Source organism: Caretta caretta, chromosome 2, assembly GCF_965140235.1.
Source record: "Caretta caretta isolate rCarCar2 chromosome 2, rCarCar1.hap1, whole genome shotgun sequence".
NCBI classification, from domain to species: domain Eukaryota; kingdom Metazoa; phylum Chordata; order Testudines; family Cheloniidae; genus Caretta; species Caretta caretta.
In genome coordinates this window covers 182,297,868-182,318,774 of record NC_134207.1, presented here as the reverse complement: position 1 = coordinate 182,318,774, position 20,907 = coordinate 182,297,868, and the positions used below count along the sequence as shown (strand labels likewise).

Sequence of the window (20,907 nt, the reverse complement as noted above, 5' to 3'; positions counted from 1 at the left end):
CCTGTAGCTTATTCTTCTGTCTCTTATTATTCTGTGCTGTCTCCCTGTAGATTTCACATCTCCCTATTGATTTAGTATGTAAATGATTCTCCATTGTGTTAACTTACAAGGCTTAATTTATGTCCCAGAGAGACAAGTGACTAAACATTATTATTATTTGTCAGAAAACATATATGTCAACTCTGTCTTTGTACAGACTTTAAAACATTTTCAGGAAACATACATAGTATCTGTACATTCATTTCACAACAATACTGAAGAACGACTAGCATTTTAATTTAGACAGCATATGAAAATCTTTGAACCAGAATGTACATATCAGGATATTATTGTAATCCTTTTTTCTAGTTGGCATTGAAGGGTCTATGGGTCACAGAAACAACTAGGTGAAATATTTCTTTTTAATAGTTGTTCCTCAGCAAAACTATCGCAAAATGGCACACGAGGTACATTGGGTTCATCAGACTTCCCACCTTCTGAGAAAGTGGAGATCTGCTACTTGCTGGCGAAGAGGGACAGGAGATGATAACGGATCCTGTCTTTGAGCTGCGCACTTCTCCTTCTGGGAAGAGGGAAAGGAACGTCAGCTGAATTCACTCTGCTCCAATCTCTCAGTTTACAATTCTAAGTGTATGTGTCTTTTGGGTTTTAAAGATGAAGAAACATGAAAGAATATGTAGTTTTAAAATTCCTTTTGTAACCTTTTGTGAACAAATTCCCTTGATGGCCTGGTCAAATATGCAACAACCCCCCCCCAAACCTCACTCAATGCTGTCTTCATACACTTATATATTAAGTGCCCCAAATTAGATTTCTATTTATAAAGCCAGCTGAGCTCAGAAAATAGTAATTGTGTCCCACTCCATAAAGAGGGAGGACCTTATCTAGAAAATTGACTTCAACAAGAGGTTTGTGAGCCACCTACAGTCAAGGAAGGCTGTAGTCTCAGGCAGTGGTGAGGAGAACCACAGCTATATGTAAACTCTCTCCCTTGATCATGTTTAAGTCACTTCTATAGACGTGCTTTTATTATGCTGTGTACAGTGAATCTGGTTTGATGTGTATTAAAAAAAAAATAAAATCCGTATTTGATGTTCTTCGTCTTATGACCTCTGCCAATCTGAATGTCTTTTCTGAGAGTGTGTGCTTTGCCAGGCAGAGACTGTCTCTTCTTGAATGTCTGAAAAATGCTTAGCCTCTTGTGAGGGCTACCATAAACAAATAATAACTAATACCTATTTAGATCAGTGGATGTTTCGCTTTTCTCATGGCTGTAGAATGCCAAATGTAGGGATTCTTCCAGCAGACACCCTTTCCTCAAAGCTGGAGATTGACTCTGATTGCCTGTATTGCGTTCAGATATTTCGAGCACATTTAACCTGACTAGTAGTCTTTTCCTGTCTGCTAATGAATAGGCTGACCTGTTGCAGAACCAACATTTGTCCCTTGTTGGGATTTATGAAGATTCAACTAATTCAAGTTCCAATTCCATAGTAGCAGGCAAAAACTAGAAAATAATTAAAAATGTTAGTTCAATACATTAATTTCCTCAGTATCTGTTTTTCCTGGGTTGAGTTTTTTCTTAAATCCCATCAGATCCTCTTATTTTCATTCCCTTACTGCTTCAGGGGCTCATGTTGTAGTAACCTGTGCTCCTAGCAGAAGTGGACTTAACCTAGAGAGCCTGTGTACAATGCTCCCTGCATCATCCAGGGGGATTGCTGGTGAGTGGCGTAAGGCATTTTTCCTTCCCTCCTCCTATGTGGTCAGAGCACTGCCTCAGTAATGTTCTCAACTTCTGTCTGCCTGGAATGAAGAAACCCAGCTGAAGTCCTGAACTCCGATCCCCTTTGTGGCAGTGCACTGTGCTGCCATTAAACCACCAAGCTAGTCTTGTTTCGTATTCTTTCTGAATGCTCATGGACATGTGTTTCCTGGTTTGGGTTGGGGAAGTAACCTAAGGTTTGTTTTTTACTAGGCATAGTTTGTTTTAAGAACTCAGTGCTAAAAAAAACCCATTTCCCCATGCCAGAGCAGGTGACTGCCTTCTCTTCCAGTCTGTGTGTGGGAAAGTAAGGCCATAGTTAGTTACTTTTGCATTGGTTCATGGTCTGCCTTTTCCTGTGTTTGCCTTTTCCTGTGTAAATTAAGGCTTGTGATGCTTAAGGGAAGCACTCTTTAAGCCCTTAGATTCAGTATTAGCTGTGAAGAAAATGAACTATTACTATGTGAAAATGGCAACTGCTCTTTCCTTTTACCTTGAATATACCATTCTTTTGTCTTGCTTGTAGTGAGCTTTTGACTGACACTTTTGATTAGCATTCTTTAAAGAGTTGTGGAGTTATCTGATCTGTTGCTCACCAAAAAGCTATAACTTTATGAAGCTTATTCTGATTTATAATTTATCCCATTTGATGCTGCAGGTTTTCTTATGGATTGTCACATGGTGCTCAGTCCTTGTGATTACATAATGTATTTATTTTTATGAAAATGTTTTGGTGCCACGGGGAAGGCTGAGAGCACAGGAAATCATTCACATACAAGAAGAACTCCAGATCCAAAATAGCTTTAATTACAGGTTTGTTTCAAAGAGCTACCACCTGTCCCTTATATTGAATTTTCATTAAAATTAAATTATGTTTTTATAAAAAAAAAAAAAACCTGTGACACAAATATATTCGTTTCACGCTAGAATAACAAACTACAAAACAGTAGTAGCTGGACTAATACTTAAAGTAACACTTGCTGGCTGAGGGACATTCCTCTTGAGGCTGGTGAAACTATGTAGAGTTCACTAAGTGATTCCATCTGATCTGTAGAGAATTCTATGGGTTACATTTTCACTTTATAAATATGTCACTGGCAAAGCCAACTGGCTGCAGTAAGCTTTTTGAAATGGACATTTCTGGCTGAGCTTTTGGAAGACTGCTTTTTTTTAAGTGAAACATAAAAAACCCATTCACTGGTTACACATTAAAAACAAATGGCCAAAGGAAACAAAATGAACTATAAAAAGTTGGAATATGAAGAATATCTAATTTTGTATGAACTTTTCATTTTGTTTTACTTGTAGTAGTTTTCATAATTGGAGTTTGTCATATAACAGACTATTGTAAATTTGCATTTTAACTAAACTTGAAGTGAATAATATAGACGATGCAAAGAGGACAAACAAAAAGCTTAGTTGCTTTAGAACTTGAGGCTGCATCACTGAAGTCAATGGGAGTTTTGCCATTGACTCGTTGCTGGATCAAGCCCTATATGGATTAAATATCTTTTACTGCTTTTTTAACAAATACAGGTTACCTGCTATTCTACGTGCATTGAAGATTCCTGAAGACTCTAAGCACCTTGTCGTAAATATTATGTGGCTTTCAACCTGTTATATTACTGTACTAACAAGACATGTTTCAACAATGGTGTTTGTGTGAAGGGGTTCATTTGTGAACCGTGAGGATAAATATAATATCCCCCGATCACTGTTATACGTATCTATTTATCTATTACAAGAGTATTCTGTGAATCTTATTTCCACTCTTAGTGATCTATTATTTTTATGATTTAACAGATTATGGTAAACATATATTTTAGATCTCATCATTTGTGTGAGATCAAAACTTATTGCTACTTCTGACTTGCCCTAACAATGTGGATGAACAACTGTGCAGACACCTATTTTTAATCTATTAAAGTAACTGAATCAGCGTCTTTACAGTATTACTGCTGCCTGTAGTGTGTCTGTGTGTGGTTTTTAAAGTGTTGTCACAGAAACAGAAATAATTAAAAACAAAACTTAGGGTATTCGTTAGTTAAAGGATATAGCAAAAAATCTCTTTAGGTGCTTGTGGAAAAAGCCCCCCATTATTCACAACAAAGAAATATTGTTCTTTCACAGCTGTGACGGCATAGCCAGAAATAGAAATAAATGCCTTCCTTTAAAATGGTAGGAGAATATGAAGTACAAAACGTTAGAATGTGTACTATAGAGAAACTACTTCTGCTGTAGTAAGGGGATGGACCATATTATCTAACGTCTTTTCTATCTCTTATTTCTGTGATCTTCGGGGCAACTTTTATAGTATTTTAAACAACAGAATTATAGTACGTCAACAGGCTGATTTCATTTGTATTGTAATCTAATAAACTTAAAAAAAATATTTACCTAGGGGGGTGTGTGTGTATTTATATAATTTTGTACCAGTGTCCCCCACCTTCCTTTATATCCTTTGTTTGGTTTTAAATAGTTATCTGCTTTTTTTAAAAAAAATCTTGTGTTATCATTCAAATACAAGAAAAGACAACAAAACTATTAATATGGTGTAAACACATATTTCTCTGGATTCTGATCACTTGAAACCAGATTTATTTTTGCAGTTACCATACCTCATTGGAATGTTTTGGTGCATGCGTCTCTGATGCCTAAGACAGTAGCTCAGACACCTGTATAACAGTCGTCTTAAGAAGTAGGCCAAATTCTGTCCTATGTTACACCTGTGCAGCCCTGCTGATTTCAGTGAAGCTTCATGGGGATAACTGAGGGCAGCATTTAATGCAAAGTATAAATATTGAGCCAGAGTTAGCTGACAAGGTGGACAGAAATAAGATGCTCTACCTACTATGTTTTTTCTCTTTGTGCATACTGATTTTTAGAAAGTTAAAACTGAGCAGTGTGGTTGTGCAAACTGAGTTTGGACTAACTTCTGTTTCTTTCCCCCTCCATATTGTGGAAGGTCTCAGGGACAGTGATGGTAAGAGGACACCCAGGGAGCACAGTGATGTTGTCAAGGGGCAGCCAGGGGAAAAGGGAGAGAAGACAAGAGGATGAACCTCTATGGAGACAGCCCATGATTCCAGTGAACCCTTGAGATCCTTGAGCTTAGGGGCTGAAACCTATGCCGCATTTGTGGGAAGCTGAGGATGCAAATTCTTCTTTCCCTCCCCACAGATGGAAGAATAGAAAGGACATTCAGTGATTGAAACTCATGGAGTTTCTACTCCCCTGACCAGGAATAAGCCAAGATAGGAGCACAGAGCACCGAATAAAAAAAAATAGGATTGTCCTAGTTTATCCTATAGTGTTTCCTGAAAAATGCTTTTGTAATAAGCCAGTAAGACAGAGGAGAAATATTAAATAAGTGCTTGAAAAGTTTCTGCCCTCTCACTGGGGGAGATAGTACAAGAGATCATAGTGAGTGGTTCTTACTGTGACATTGTGCTATCCGGCTTCTAGAGCTTTGTGAGAGATACTGTGTGAGCATGCAGTCTTTTCTCCAACTTTTGTGTATTTTGGTTTCTTTTATTATTGCAAATATATGTAAATAGTTTTTTTTTTTTAATTTGAAACACCTACCCACCAAACCCTTGGAATTAACTGTGTTTCAGCCAAGTTGATTGTCCCCTCTTTATTTAATTCTAAAATAAAGAATAAGTATTTTCTGTTCTTGGATACCTATAGGATGTTCGCTGAGAAAAGTTCAAAAGGAAAGGAGAGGAAATAAATGTTCATACTGCAGTTGATGCCTATGCAGACAGGCAGTTGGAAGGACCTGATCAAACTAAGAGTCACAAGCTGATTGTCTCTGAGATTTCTGTGTCGGGGAGCCTGTATACATGTAGCTCCTACTTTTCTCATGGAAATGGCAACCTCTGAGATGCTGGGGATCTTAGCATGATCTTAGCATTACATGCACCATCACCCCAACAATCCCACTTACAGTAACGCAACTGAATTCCTAATTGCAGCACATATGGGCTCTGCTTAAAAGTTCACATTATTCCTTTTTCCCCTGTAGGGTGCAATTGGTGGAGAAGTCTTTTGTGGCTGAGATCAACGCCTGAGGGCACTGGGGCTGGTGTAGAAGCACTTGGCCTCCAGTAGAGACTTCAGCCCCAAACTTCTTCCATGGAAGGGCAAATCCTGTCCTTGGTAATGGTAGAATTCTTAGGAAACTCCATGACGGGAGTGTCTGAGCTAGCATTGATACAAGTTTCTTTAGGGGTTATTATAGTTAAGGATCAAGGATGTAAAATGAACCTGGAATTTGATTGGTCACCAAGGTAGAAAGTTGAGGAGTTGTTCAATATGCTTTTGTCTGGCCACTTTATATGGCTGGTGGAATAGTGAGTGCAGACTTATTTGTAATTTTTGAGTAGCCTTCTGTATCTTTTAGGGAGAGCACACATTGCAGGAATCTAATCTTGAGATGACAAATGCTTGAATAACAATAGTCAGGTCAGCATCTAAAACAGAAGGGCTTGCTTTCCAACTAGCTAAATATGAAAAAAAACACTGCTGCTCTCTAATAGTTCTTGAGTAGATTTTAGTCCAGTTGGACTTGGAGGTTGTGTACCACCTTGACAGTGTACAGATGCCTTTTATTGAAGGTGTTATAACAGTTCGTGTGAGTTCCTCAAAATTCTTCCCCTTGCCAATTGACATCATCTCAGTTTTACCTGAACTGTTTCCAAACCAAGTTTTTATTTTTAAGAAGATATTTCATTTTTTTTAGACTAGGGCTATCAAACGATTAAAAAAATTGTGATTAATCAGTTTTAATTGCACTGTTAATAATGGAATACCAATTTAAATGTTGTTATAAATATTTTTGGATGTTTTCTACATTTTCAATTATAACACAGGATACGAAGTATACAGTGCTTGCTTTATATTTGATTACAAATATTTGCACTGTAAAAACATTAAAGAAATAGTATTTTCAGTTTACCTCATAGAAGTACTGTAGTGCAATCTTTTTATCATGAAAGTGCAACTTACGAATGTAGAATTTATTTTTTTTTACATAACTGCACTCAAAAACAAAACAATGTAAAACTTTAGAGCCTACAACACCACTGAGTCGTCGTCCTTGTTCAGTCAATTCCTAAGACAAACAATGTTTCCATTTATAGGAAATAATGGTGCCTGCTTCTTACTTACAATGTCACCTGAAAGTGAGAACAGGCGTTTGCATAGCACTGTTGTAGCCGGCGTTGCAAGATATTTGTGTCAGATATGCTAAACCATACACATAATGAGAAGAAAGTTCTGGTTTCAAAGAGCTTTCAGTCTAAGCTTTCACTAAACAAGAAGGGAATGACTAGTGAAGTTCTCATGTTTTGACAGATTTTCCCTAGTTGTTTTAGAATCTCTTCTTGAGAGACCTGTCCAAATACTGAGACTATGGCAGAATAGAAGCCTGGCTTATTGGCATTAACGCTTTGATCTTCTCATCTCGTTTTTCATTTGGTGCAGGTCATTGGTAAACCATGGTGATCTATAAGAGATGGTGTATGTGTAAGGGGGCAACTAGGGAGCAATGTATTCTTAGCTGTGGACAGGAGATGGCTTAATAGCCTACCAGTACATCAATATCATTGTCCACTGGTTAGCCATTTGTTTCAAGGCATTCCAGAATGCCCTATTTGTCTCCAAAGATGGACCACTGCAGTTTGCCCATCTCCAAGGTTAGGTAGAACAGGACCAGGATATAGGCATATTGCTACTTACCTGAATAACAAGGATGTTGTGTATCTTAATTCTTTAAAGTTTGCAGAACATTTTGAGGTCCATGGATGGAAGGTGCTACCCTAGTGCAAAGTACTTTATTTACCATGATGGTTGGTTGGTTTATTAAACCGACAAAAGGTAGAACAAAGAACATTGTCTGCCATACTGTCTTTAGCTTAAATTGTGCCATTTTCTCTTTTTTTTCTTTGAAGCAGCATTAGTTAAGAATAGTGTCAGTGTTAAAATGGAAAAAAAAATTGAAAATTAAGTGGGACCCTTAATATTAAACAGGTTTTAATTGAATTCAAGCACCTTGGTTATGATTTTTTTGTTCAAATATTGCATGTTACTTTATTAATATATAATTTTTCATTTTGAATCATATGTTGTTGAAATCATCTGCTCTGATCTTGGCTAATGCTTCAGAGCTTCTCGACCTTTAAACAATGAACCAAATGCTTATCAACTATGATCAGTGATCAGTTTGGTTGACTTAACCCTTTGAGTACCACATACCTCAGAATATGAGTGACAAATTATTATGAATAAATCATAAAATGAAGTGTTTGATCTTTTGAGCCATATAAATAGTATTTTAAGAGGTTAAGTAACTGGAAAGGCTTTTTAATAAAGCCACTTCATACACAATTTCAAAAGAAACTTCTTGGCTGTCCACATACGGGGTGTGTGTGTGTGTGTGTGTGTATGCATATATAATGTGTACAATATAAAATATGTTTCTAATTTTATAAACAATAAAATCTAGATTTGAACAGAAGCCATAGACCCTGCTTTATAATTTAAAAAACATGTGTTTCAGTGTAAGAAAACCTGAGGAAATTCATAACGCAAAAACAATTGTACTTTTTGGAAAATGCTATCAGGCTTTTACATGTTAAACACATACCGTAATTCTATTAAAATTATTGAATTTACTAATAGGAAGCATTTGTTCATTGACTTCAAACTGTTAACAGAATTAAAGAATTCACATTTCCTAAAAAGGTGTGTGACTCTTATCTACTAAAGTAACAGGAAAGATTAATGTAGTACGACCGTTTGGAAACCTAAAACAAACTTTAATATACTATAGATTAAACCTGATGGGACCAAATCATCAACTTGAAGTTGTCAGTGAACCTTGCAGCCAATAGCTTAAATGGTATGATATATTGTGTCTTTATCGCTTGCAGTTGTAAAGAAAGGCATTAGTTTGGCTTACTTCAGTAGCTGGCAGAATGTTAGTCTGAGAGCTTTTGAACATTGCTCTAATGATTTCCATGTTACAGATGCTTTTGTACAAAATATAGGTGATCTGTACAGATCCTAGCATGATTTAACTTGAGAAGATTGGTTTTCATTGTTAGCTTAGCTAAATTTCCTTTAGAAGCCATCATAGACCTCTTGATTAATGGACTATTTTGCTCTGTTTCATGTTTAATAAGGGATATGGGGTTTTTCTAAGGTTGAGGAAAATTATTCTCTATATGTTGATTTATGATTTTGTTAAACCAGAGTGCTGTTGCTGCCTTATTAAAACAGTTGGTATAAGACAAATATGTTTTGCATCAGCAGTCAGTAAATCATCCCCCCAAAATATGTTGTGTTAAATACAAGACAGATCTTAGGTTTATGGTTTTAAGAAAAGAGACAATGAGGAGTCCGTTGGCACCTTAAAGACTTTAAGGTGCCACCGGACTCCTCGTTATTTTTGTGGATACAGACTAATATGGCTACCCCTCTGATAAGAAAAGAGAGAACTTCTGCTTGAATAAAATTTTTTTTATTTAGAAATCTATATTTAGGGTAAATAGGCCATTGCAATAGTTCAGATTTGGTTGAAATCCTATCATGATCCCCCCTAAAATTACATTAATTTAAAAAAAAGTTGTGCCTATCTATCTAGTAGCACCAGTGTGCTTCCCTATGAAGTACTGCAGTTTGGTTCCCTTGTTTCTTAGGAGGTTGAGAAGCACTGAGCTCAACCTCTGGGAAAAGAACAAGACCGTATTTCATTCTTGACTGTCCTCCCCATCAAATGTGTGCAGCAGTGATAATGGGAATTGAATGAATTATGTACAGATCTTCTTGGTGGGAAGGATGAAGGGACCATTTTGAGAGTAGTATAGAATGGGCAGTCACAAAAGGGGGGAAAAAAGGGATCCAGTGTAGCTATTTACCTTCTGCTCCCCTTACCTGCCTCTGACGACTTGCCATCAGATTCAGAGTTTTTACCCTAGTGATCCAAGTCTTGGGGGAGAGAATACTGATTCTCTTTTTTTAATCAGGAGGTCAAAGATCAAGTAGTAATGTATTAGTAATTTAGGTGAACTATTAACCCATTAACTACTTAGCATGCTCTGCTTCTTTTTAAATAACCATTGATATGCCTCTAATAATTTCTCTGAAGAATCAGAATACAAGGAGATAATTTTTCCATATGTATTTTACCTCCAGTGTTGCCATATATTGAACTGTTGCCTCTGTGAGCTTATATAACAATACTTGTCTAAGTGGGAAAAAGACATGATTTTTTTTTGTTGTTGCCTATATCTGAGGCCCTATATTAGAGGAGTAGGGTCTGAGGGGAGGACATCAAAGAGGAAGTAGTTTTTTTTCTCTTTAAATCAAGATCCTGTTTTAGTCCTGCATGCATAGGCTATAATCCCACAGACACTTGCAGATGTGAATAACTTTGCATGTGAGTAGTCTTGTTGAAATAAATGACACTATTTACTTACATGTTTGCAGGATAGGGGCTTGATCCAATACCTACTTACATTGTGCGACAGGGTCGGGGCAGATGGCTATAGGAGAGTAATAGAAGGCAGAGATATTATCTCCAGGTTAAGTAGGTCCTTTTTCCCTGGGTAAGGTAACAGGGAAGGTTCCAGAAAAATCAGGAGCCTTCTGGAGACAGTTAAGACAGGCTGATTAGAACACCTGAAGCCAATCAAGAAGCTGTTAGAATCAATTAAGGCAGGCTAATTGGGGCACCTGGGTTTAAAAAGGATCTCACTTTAGTTTATGGTGCGTGTGTGAGGAGCTGTGAGCAAGAGGCACTAAGAGCTGAGAGTGAGAACACGGACTGTTGGAGGACTGAGGAGTACAAGCATTATCAGACACCAGGAGGAAGGTCTTATGGTGAGAATAAAGAAGGTGTTGGGAGGAGGCCCTGGGGAAGTAGCCCAGGGAGTTGTAGCTGTTGCACAGCTCTTCTAGGAGGCACTCTAGACAGCTGCATTCCACAGGGCCCTGGGCTGGAACCTGGAGTAGAGGACGGGCCCGGGTTCCCCCAAACCTCCCAACTCCTGGTCAGACCTGAACTGTGGGTTCAGAAAAACGGCCAAGCTGAGGGCTGCCATGAAGCTCCAAGGCGAGCAAATCTGCCAAGAAGTGCAAGACCCACCAAGGTAGAGGACGAACTTTGTCACAATTGGCTTTAATATTTTCATAGATTTCAGTGTGTGTTTGATTGGGCCCTTTTTTGTGGATTTCTTTGTATGAATGGGTGCTAAAAACTATGTGCACATTTGAATTAATGTTCTCCTTTATGTAATGCTAAATCCACAACCTGATTCTGATCTCAGTTGACTTCAAAGTTATTGCTCTGAATTTATATCCATGTAATTGAAATCGACATGTGACCAGTAGGATCTTGCTGCTATTGTAGCTGAATTCTTGATTTCAGTATTGACAAGTATTTTTAACGCCTCACTACAGACTTAATATTTTTTAATCCTCGTTTAAAAATATAAAATAAAGGTAGGATAAAAGCAATGGGAAAATGTAATCGCTATAATATTAACATTGTTTTCATGATGATTTCTATTTTAGACCGTTTAAAATACCTGAAATGACATGATAGATTTAACAATTTGATCTTAGGGTCATTTTATTTTATTTTATTTTATTTTAATAATTGTGTTCCCTCAGTTAAATTAGAATATTAACTTAATCAAATCAGAAAACTCATTTTTTTGCTATCTTTTGGTTTCTCTTAATGTATTGTTATTTACGTAAGAAAGGAAACAGTTAACTAGTTTTAGTTTTAGCAAATAATGTTTTTACAATTTTTGGAGGGTTTAGTTTTCTTTGTTCTAGAGGATTATTTATACATTAAAAAAAATCTGTTTAAGTAATAGGTTTGTGAGCCAAACTGGCAAAATCAATGAAATGCAAAGTACAGATGTCCTTCAAGTCGCATCAGTTTACTTGTGGGTTAAATTATTTTATGGGAAGAACAGGTGGGGAATAGGATGAGCAGTGCTTCTGGGAATTGTCAGGAATTTCCTTCCCCCACTCCCTAGCAAGAGTTTGGGATGGTGTGTAGGGCACTAAAGCAGGGAGTAACTTCTTCCAGGCATTGTCTGAAAATGGAGGGGGATTCTCCCACTTCATGGGGTACCATATGCCAAATAGCTTTCCGGGGTGGTGAGAGCAGCACTCCTTGAGGTAGAGGCAGGTGGGAACCACCCATTCTCCATTTGCAGAGTGATTTTCACAGCTTGGACCCCTGTGAAGACATTGGATGTGCCTTTTTCTCTATATGCATTATGGATATTTTCTTCTCTCTGCCAAGATTCACTGTTTGCTCTTCCTTCCTTCGCTATCTCTTTGCTACCAGCATTGTTCTCATTGCCACTTTTCCTTTCCCTATCCAGTTTCCTTTCTTTATTTCATAATCTCTTACTCTGTTAACTGATCCCCTTGTGACTTCCTCTGCCCCTATAATATATATTTAAAAATAAAATAAAGTAGAACTAACATAAAGTACGTCAACCATCACCCCATCATGTTACTCGTGTATTGTTTCCCTTTCCCCTATGCTTTGTCTATCTAGTCTATTTCGCATGTAAGTTCTTCAGGACAGGGTCTGTATCTTCTTTTAACTTTATACAGAACTCGACACAATGGGTCTCTGACTGGACCTTTGAACACTAGCCTCATATAAATAATGCTAATGGAGTTTCAGCCTCAACTTTGAACATTTTGAGTGGAATCCTGGCTCCACTGAAGTCAATGAGAGTTTTACAAATGACTTCAATGGGGCCAGTATTTCACCTCCTCTTTGTTTAGTGTGTGGGTCACAGCTGTTCTGTGTTGTTTATATCTAACTGTAGTGTAACTTCATTGTTAATTTCTGTAAATAAGCTGGGCCTGATTTTCAGTTACTCTAAGGTCATTGGCAGTGTAAAGGAGCCTTAAAGTGGGAGTAAATTACATTTATGCCTACTTTAAAGCCCCTTGATGCTGCCAATATAGTAAATTAGTATTCACATACATTTAGTGTAAATGAGAATTCAGGCCTGTATATTTTCATAAAAATCTAATATGTGATTAACCGTGCTTTGTTTCCTTTTCTTTTAGGTCGAGATTTGATATGCATACAGTCCATGGATGGCATGCTTATGTTGTTTGAACAGGAAAGCTATGCTTTTGGCCGATTTCTACCTAGTTTTCTTCTGCCTGGTCCGTTAACTTACAGCTCTCGAACGGATTCCTTCATTACAGTCTCTTCCTGTCAACAAGTTGAGAGCTACAAGTATGTATAAATATTAAATAAGTAATTGTGGTTTCTTTTAGGACTGCCATCATATAACATGAATATACTGAAGATAAAAAAATTGGCACCGCCTATGAAAATATAAATAACTATAATATTTTGTTTGCTTTTACTCATGTTGTATCACATATCTATTTTTTAAAAGAGGAAAGAACAGATGCCTTTCTTGGTGCTGTCACCTGAAGCTCAGACTTGAATTGTTGTTGTCCAGGTGTGCCAGAAGGACGACAGGCGACACTGGATGTGTTTAATTAGGCCGCAACTTTATTACTAAGTGTCTGGGAGTACCTGCCAGATAAAACTGCACAGTGCAGGTAATTCCATAATTATTTACATATATCTGGGGGGGGGGCTGCTGGCAGCCCTCCCCCTTACTCATACTGATCCCCAGCTAAGACATTGCTGGGACCTTGTTACCTTCGTCCCCTCCCCCCTTGAATGAGAATCAAAGAGTATATAAAGGAGGTGGAGCTGACTCCCTGCCATACCAGTCATAGGAGCCCCAATTCCCCAATGGGAATGAGGATCTGGAGGTAGACATTACCATATTTGAGGTGGAAGTGAAACTCAAATAGCTTAATGGGACTAAATCGGGGGGCCCAGATAATCTTCATCCAAGAATATTAAAGGAATTGGCACCTGAAATTGCAAGCCCATTAGCAAGAATTTTTAATGAATCTGTAAACTCAGGGGTTGTACCGTATGATTGGAGAATTGCTAACATAGTTCCTATTTTTAAGAGGGAAAAAAAGTGATCCAGGTAATTATAGGCCTGTTAATTTGACATATGTAGTATGCAAGGTCTTGGAAAAAATTTTGAAGGAGAAGGTAGTTAAGGACATTGAAGTCAATGGTAAATGGGACAAAATACAACATGGTTTTATAAAAGGTAGATCGTGCCAAACCTACCTGATCTCCTTCTTTGAGAAAGTAACAGATTTTTTAGACAAAGGAAACGCAGTGGATTTAGGTTTCAGAGTAACAGCCGTGTTAGTCTGTATTCGCAAAAAGAAAAGGAGTACTTGTGGCACCTTAGAGACTAACCAATTTATTTGAGCATAAGCTTTCGTGAGCTACAGCTCACTTCATCGGATGCATACTGTGGAAACTGCAGAAGATATTATATACACAGAGACCACGAAACAATACCTCCTCCCACCCCACTCTCCTGCTGGTAATAGCTTATCTAAAGTGATCACTCTCTTTACAATGTGTATGGTAATCAAGTTGGGCCATTTCCAGCACAAATCCAGGTTTTCTCACTCTCTCCCCCACACAAACTCACTCTCCTGCTGGCAATAGCTCATCCAAACTGACCACTCTCCTTACAATGCATATGATAATCAAGGTGGGCCATTTCCAGCATAAATCCAAGTTTAACCAGAACATCTGGAGGGGGAGGGGGTAGGAAAAAACAAAAAAACAAGAGGAAATAGACTACCTTGCATAATGACTTAGCCACTCCCAGTCTCTATTTAAGCCTAAATTAATAGTATCCAATTTGCAAATGAATTCCAATTCAGCAGTTCCTCGCTGGAGTCTGGATTTGAAGTTTTTTTTTGTTGTAAGATAGCGACCTTCATGTCTGTAATTGCGTGACCAGTGGGTTTAATTTACCTAGATTTTAGTAAGGCATTTGATACCGTGCCACATGGGGAATTATTAGTTAAATTGGATAAGATGGGGATCAATAGGAAAATTGAAAGGTGGATAAGGAATTGGTTAAAGGGGAGACTACAACGGGTCCTACTGAAAGGTGAACTGTCAGGTTGGAGGGAGGTTACCAGTAGAGTTCCTCAAGGATCGGTTTTGGGACCAATCTTATTTAATCTTTTTATTGACCTTTTTATTGAGACCTTGGCACAAAAAGTGGGAGTGTGCTAATAAAGTTTGCGGATGATACAAAGCTGGGAAGTATTGCCAATTTAGAGAAGGACAGGGATATCCTACAGGAGGATCTGGATGACCTTGTAAACTGGAGTAATAGTAATAGGATGAAATTTAATAGTGAGAAGTGTAAGGTCATGCATTTAGGGATTAATAACAAGAATTTTAGTTATAAGCTAGGGACGCATCAATTAGAAGTAACGGAGGAGGAAAAGGACCTTGGAGTATTGGTTGATCATAGGATGACTATGAGCTGCCAATGTGATATGGCCATGAAAAAAGCTAATGCGGTCTTGGGATGCATCAGGAGAGGTATTTCCAGTAGGGATAAGGAGGTTTTAGTACCGTTATACAAGGCACTGGTGAGACCTCACCTGGAATACTGTGTGCAGTTCTGGTCTTCTATGTTTAAGAAGGATGAATTCAAACTGGAACAGTTACAGAGAAGGGCTACTAGGATGATCCGAGGAATGGAAAACTTGTCTTATGAAAGGAGACTCAAGGAGCTTGGCTTGTTTAGCTTAACTAAAAGAAGGTTGAGGGGAGATATGATTGCTCTCTATAAATATATCAGAGGGATAAATACTGGAGAGGGAGAGGAATTATTTAAGCTCAGTACCAGTGTGGACACAAGAACAAATGGATATAAACTGGCCACCAGGAAATTTAGACTAGAAACCTTCGTCTAATTTCTAACCATCAGAGGAGTGAAGTTTTGGAATAGCCTTCCAAGGGAAGCAGTGGGGGCAAAAGATCTATCCGGCTTTAAGATTAAACTCAATAAGTTTATGGAGGAGATGGTATGATGGGATAACATGGTTTTGGAAATTAAATATTCATGGTAAATAGGCTCAGTGGCCTGTGATGGGCTATTAGATGGGGTGGGATCCGAGTTACCCAGGAAAGAATTTTCTGTAGTATCTGGCTGGTGAATCTTGCCCATATGCTCAGGGTTTAGCTGATCACCATATTTGGGGTCGGGAAGGAATTTTCCTCCAGGGCAGATTGGAAGAGGCCCTGGAGGTTTTTCGCCTTCCTCTGTAGCATGGGGCATGGGTCACTTGCTGGAGGATTCTCTGCTCCTTGAAGTCTTTAAACTACGATTTGAGGACTTCAATAGCACAGATAAAGGTGTGAGGTTTTTTGCAGGAGTGGTGGGTGAAATTCTGTGGCCTGCGTTGTGCAGGAGGTCAGACAAGATGATCATAATGGTCCCTTCTGACCTAAATATCTATGAATCCCTTCACCCCTCCCACTGTTCCCACTCCATAAAATAATACCTCCTTTAAATGGATTAGGAAAGGGTTTAATCTGATCACTATCAATTCCCTGCAGAGTACCTGCGCTGGATATCTGCCCCAAGTTTACATAATGATTTGCAGCATCATAGCCTAACTCCCCTTTTGTTCTTTTCTCCTTCAAGCCTCCTATCCACTGTGGGCAAAGGTGAAAAAACCTACCTTTATGTTGGCCAATCTGGTGGTAAGGGAAAAATTCCTTCCCAGCCCCCTGAGAAAGGAGCAACTAATGTCATGCCCACAGTGGATAATAATACTTTCATGGATGAGAGGATGGGTGCTGCTTAACCTGACCAGGTGAAAAGAGGGCTTTCACTGCTCAGATGTGGGCATAAATATTCCCCCTCTCTTCTGGTCACCTGCAGGGGGGATGGGTCAGTGTCCCCATGCTGACCTGGAATGGGGCTACCTCTGTGTTAGAGGTAACTCACTGGCTCTCTAGCTGCCTTTAAAGGGGCAGCTCACCTTCTCTGCCAAACCTGACAAAGGTCCCCACCGCTTAATGTGTAGTGAGGTCATTCAGTTTTGGGCACTCATGCATTAATCTGGTGAGGTCTGAATATGTCCTAGATTGGAATAGTGTACATTTTGTCATAATGTAGTGAGGTATAGATCATTGCTTTTAAGTATGGAGAGTGACTGATGGGGAATGGCATCATCTTTGGAGTGAGGTGCTTTCTCAGTGAGAACTGAAGTGGCAGTAAAAGGGAGATGAAATTGATGGGTGAAGAAAGAAAGTGAAAGATTGATGTGTGAAAGAGAGAAAATACGTTGTTGCTGTTTCATTGGGTATCATTGATATGCTTGGTGCTGTACAAAATATAGAGGAAAGCACTGTCCCTGCCTCAGGGAAGTAACAATTAAACAGAATGGTTTAAGGATGTTACACACCAGATTATCAGAACAATGTTAGATCTGAATGCAGCATGATGGCTTTTTTTAGTGTTGGGTCGTGTACAGAGGATGATAGCTGTTTGTATTAGGATTGCTGATTTGTATTATTGGTGGTCTTAAGGAGGCAGTTGAGTGAAGAGAGGGTCACTCATTGGTGGAAGGAAGAAGGGAGCTACAAGCTCAAGGGCCGTTATGTACAGAAGGCTTAAAGAGAAGAGTGTTTACAAAGGTAAAGGTTAGGGAGGAGTTTTGTATAGAAAAGGAAATGAGGAAAAAACGAGAGCAGTGATTTTGTGAATAACCTTAAATGGGAGAATCAGAAGAGATGTAGTAATTTCACAGCCCTAGCTGATGTTAGTATTTTGCATTCAAGTTTCCAGGCAACACATCACTGGGCTAAATAAAAGGGGTTTTCTTATGGATGTGTTGGCCTCATGGTTCTATTTAAGAATGAAGTAGGCATCTATGAATCGCTTTAGAAAGCAACAAGAAACTATTGTGTGAATCTCAAGGGTCCTAGTACTTCAGCTCTTGGTATTTAGTTTTGAGTAGTAACAATTTAGCACAGCTTCATTTTTCCCCTATAAGTGACAGCATACCTTTGTGAATCATTATTGTAGACAGCTACCAAAGAATCTATTCTTCAAAAGCCCTTCAAAATTTGAAAGTGATCAGAGCCAGGCAGAAGTCAATTTAAGCAGTATATCATCGAGCCACGTTGCTTGTGCAAGCTCACAATAAAAGTCTGCTCAGTGGAGATGACTGATTAGCAACACAGCTAGTGGTAATAAATTTTAAAATATATATGTTATGAAAGATTGAGGAAAAGAGTTATACAAATGGTTCAAGTCTGCCAAAAAGTTAAGCAATGCTATGAAGCTGTGCCATTCAACTTTCCAAACATGCTGCTGCTAAGTAAACATGTTAGTACTGTAGCATTACCCCAACAATACAGACCTGTGATTGCCAAGTGCCAGCCTCCACCCTGACTTCTGTACAAATGAACACACTGTACACATATCTTTCTGTTAAAATCCTCTATCCTCTACTTTAGCCTTTTAACAGGAGTTAATTCTTATCTGTTAAAATATTAACAGGTTGCCTGCATCCCAAGTCCTTGGGTTTAACTATGCAGTTGTTGTAGGTGCCAATTTGCATACGTCTTGTTGCCGTATGAACAAGTTTCCCTCTTGACTTTTCCCTATGGAGGGAATTATACATGCTGCTGCTTTAATTATATTCTGGTAGGACCCATAAACCCCATGCAGTATAGAAGACCCGTGCTGTATAAACACAGATGAAGACCGAGTCCCTTCTCTGGGAAGCTCACAAACTAAGTTATGTAAGATCCAACAGTAGGTTGGGCATATGGCTATAACATACGGATAAATGTGTGTGATCATGACTGGCGCAGTATGATTAACTTCGTTTTGCTCCTGTTTGCATATTAGTGGGAGTGCCTCTAACTCGTGCCCTATATTGAGGCCTGTCCCTACCAAGATGATGTGGACATATTCCTAGACTCATGTTTCTGAGACCAAGCTTGGATTTGGAGTACTGGGCTAATAGAATTACCCTTTCGGAAAGATAAAAGAACAAAATTATATCTTTATTTATACAAAGCTGACCAATCCTGCTCAATAAGTTAAACACTCTATCTACCTGGTGGTGTGAATGGTAGCATTCAGAGTGCCTTCTGCCTGCAGGCTGTATATCAGGTATGCTCAAGGCACTGATGACTACAATAGTTCTAAATGAAATTGTGCCATATTTTGCAGGCCATATCCCACCAGAGGTGACAATATCCTTTTTATTACCATCATAAAGCGCTAGAGAATCACCAATCTCCCAGCCTTTCACATGAATAGATAGGCAACAAAGCAGGTACTTTCCAGTGCCAGTGCTTTGATAGACCACACTGTTTTCACATATGCATGTACCCCTGACCTCTGGTCAGTTTTTTAGAAGGGGAGGTGTGAAGTATGCTCCTTTTTGCCCCAAAATCCTCTGAGATCATCAATTGATACGGTAATGGCGATGTAGCATCCTAATAAATGCCTAGTCAAGCTCAGGAGAAGCACATCTCTGTAACATCAAAAATAAGTTACCATGAAGGGATCCTTAAACAATAGATGCTCCCATCCATTTAACAAATATTTGCTAAGGCCTTGAGATAACACCTGCAGAGAAGGTATGCAAATAGATCAGTGCAGATTCTCTGTGAGTTTTGCTCAGCTCCCATCTTTCCATCATTCTACACCCCAGAACTCTGTTTTATGGGTTGGGGATTGCAGCCAGTATTAAATAAATAAATAATATTTTATACTGCAGTAGTACCTAGAGGCTTACGTCAATAACAGTTCAATACTGAGAAGTGTTAAAATTGCTGCTGGACTGCTGGCCTTTCTCTTTCAGAGAGGGATGCATAATCTGGCAATTGAGTGCTAACAGATGTGATGCTGGCAGCCCGAGTACCAGCTGTGGCCAAGGGCTAGACATCAGCTGAGAACTGACAAACTCCCAGCTGGAAGCCAGGCCAATTCACTTGTGTATAGCTCAAAGTGATCATTCAATGCATAAGAATGTATTTGCAGTGTAGTTGTAGTTGTCAGTCCCAGGATATTAGAGAGACAAAGTAGGTGAGCTCTGGGTGGCTCGAAATCTTCTCTCTCTCCCCAACAGACATTGGTCCAATTAAAGATATTGCTGCAGACTTTGACTTGCCATGTGCTAGCCCAGGGGCCGGCAGCCTTTCAGAAGTGGTGTGCCGAGTCTTCGTTTATTCACGCTAATTTAAGGCTTCGCGTGCCCGTAATACATTTTAACGTTCTTTAGAAGGTCTCTTTCTATAAGTCTATAATATAGAACTAAACTATTGTTGTGTGTAAAGTAAATAAGGTTTTAAAAATGTTTAAGAAGCTTCATTTAAAATTAAATTAAAATGCAGAACCCCCCGGCCTGGTGGCCAAGACCCAGGCAGCGTGCGTGCCACTGAAAATCAGCTCACGTGCCGCAGGTTACCTATCCCTGTGCTATACCATAATGCTGCACTGGCCACCAGGGATCCCAGGAACATACGGTAAAAAATCCTATGTGATGAAACCTGCTTGCTCTTCTTTTGGGGAATGCAATCTCCCTAGTTTTGTGTGGGACTGACCTTTAATTAAAAGCACCTGCTACACCTGATAAGTCCTCCTATACTTTGCAGTGCAGAAGCACTGGTTGCATTGAAGGGAGCTGTGTTCTTTATAAGCCCTTGTTACCTGACTGAGGCGAGTCTCTCAAGTTCTCCCCTAAAGGCAGCTAAAGCCTCATCTACTTGACCGCTGTGATTTCTTCCCCCAGAATTGCAGCACCTGCATTGGCTGCTATGACTTCTGGGGTTTGGTATACTGAAACACTCAGCTAGGGGGTTGGGAGTACTGGTACTAGTAAATTTATGGAAGTGCTCTCGCCTTGCATCTCTTTCACTCTCCACCCCTGTAAAGGGATAATTAAATGGATCTGGAGAACCACAGTATTCACCCTATCAGACTGGTGATCTCTTCCCTGTTTTTGTGAGCCAATCTGACTGCAGTTCTCACTGCTGATCTGTTGCCATGTCCTACATTCTTTTGCTGCTTGTTACTGAGAGTAGTCAAGAACTGCTTCTAGAGCAGCTCAGTGACCTGGTGCCATTGCTCAGATGTCAGACGTGTGTGCTGCCGGGGTTGACCTGGTGGCCGGATGGGAGCCAGGATTGACCTGATGGCTGA

General features: G+C 39.1%; 1 protein-coding gene across 10 annotated transcripts in view; it reads left to right on the top strand.

Moving 5' to 3' along the window:
- The window catches only part of BBS9 (Bardet-Biedl syndrome 9), a 455,972-nt gene that overhangs the window by 24,948 nt on the left and 410,117 nt on the right, over positions 1 to 20,907 (top strand). For all 10 annotated transcript variants that reach the window (XM_048839046.2, XM_048839045.2, XM_048839047.2 and 7 more), the window contains one exon: positions 12,878 to 13,052. In XM_048839046.2, the coding sequence (XP_048695003.1) occupies positions 12,878 to 13,052 (175 nt within the window). The remainder of the gene's footprint in view (positions 1 to 12,877; positions 13,053 to 20,907) is intronic.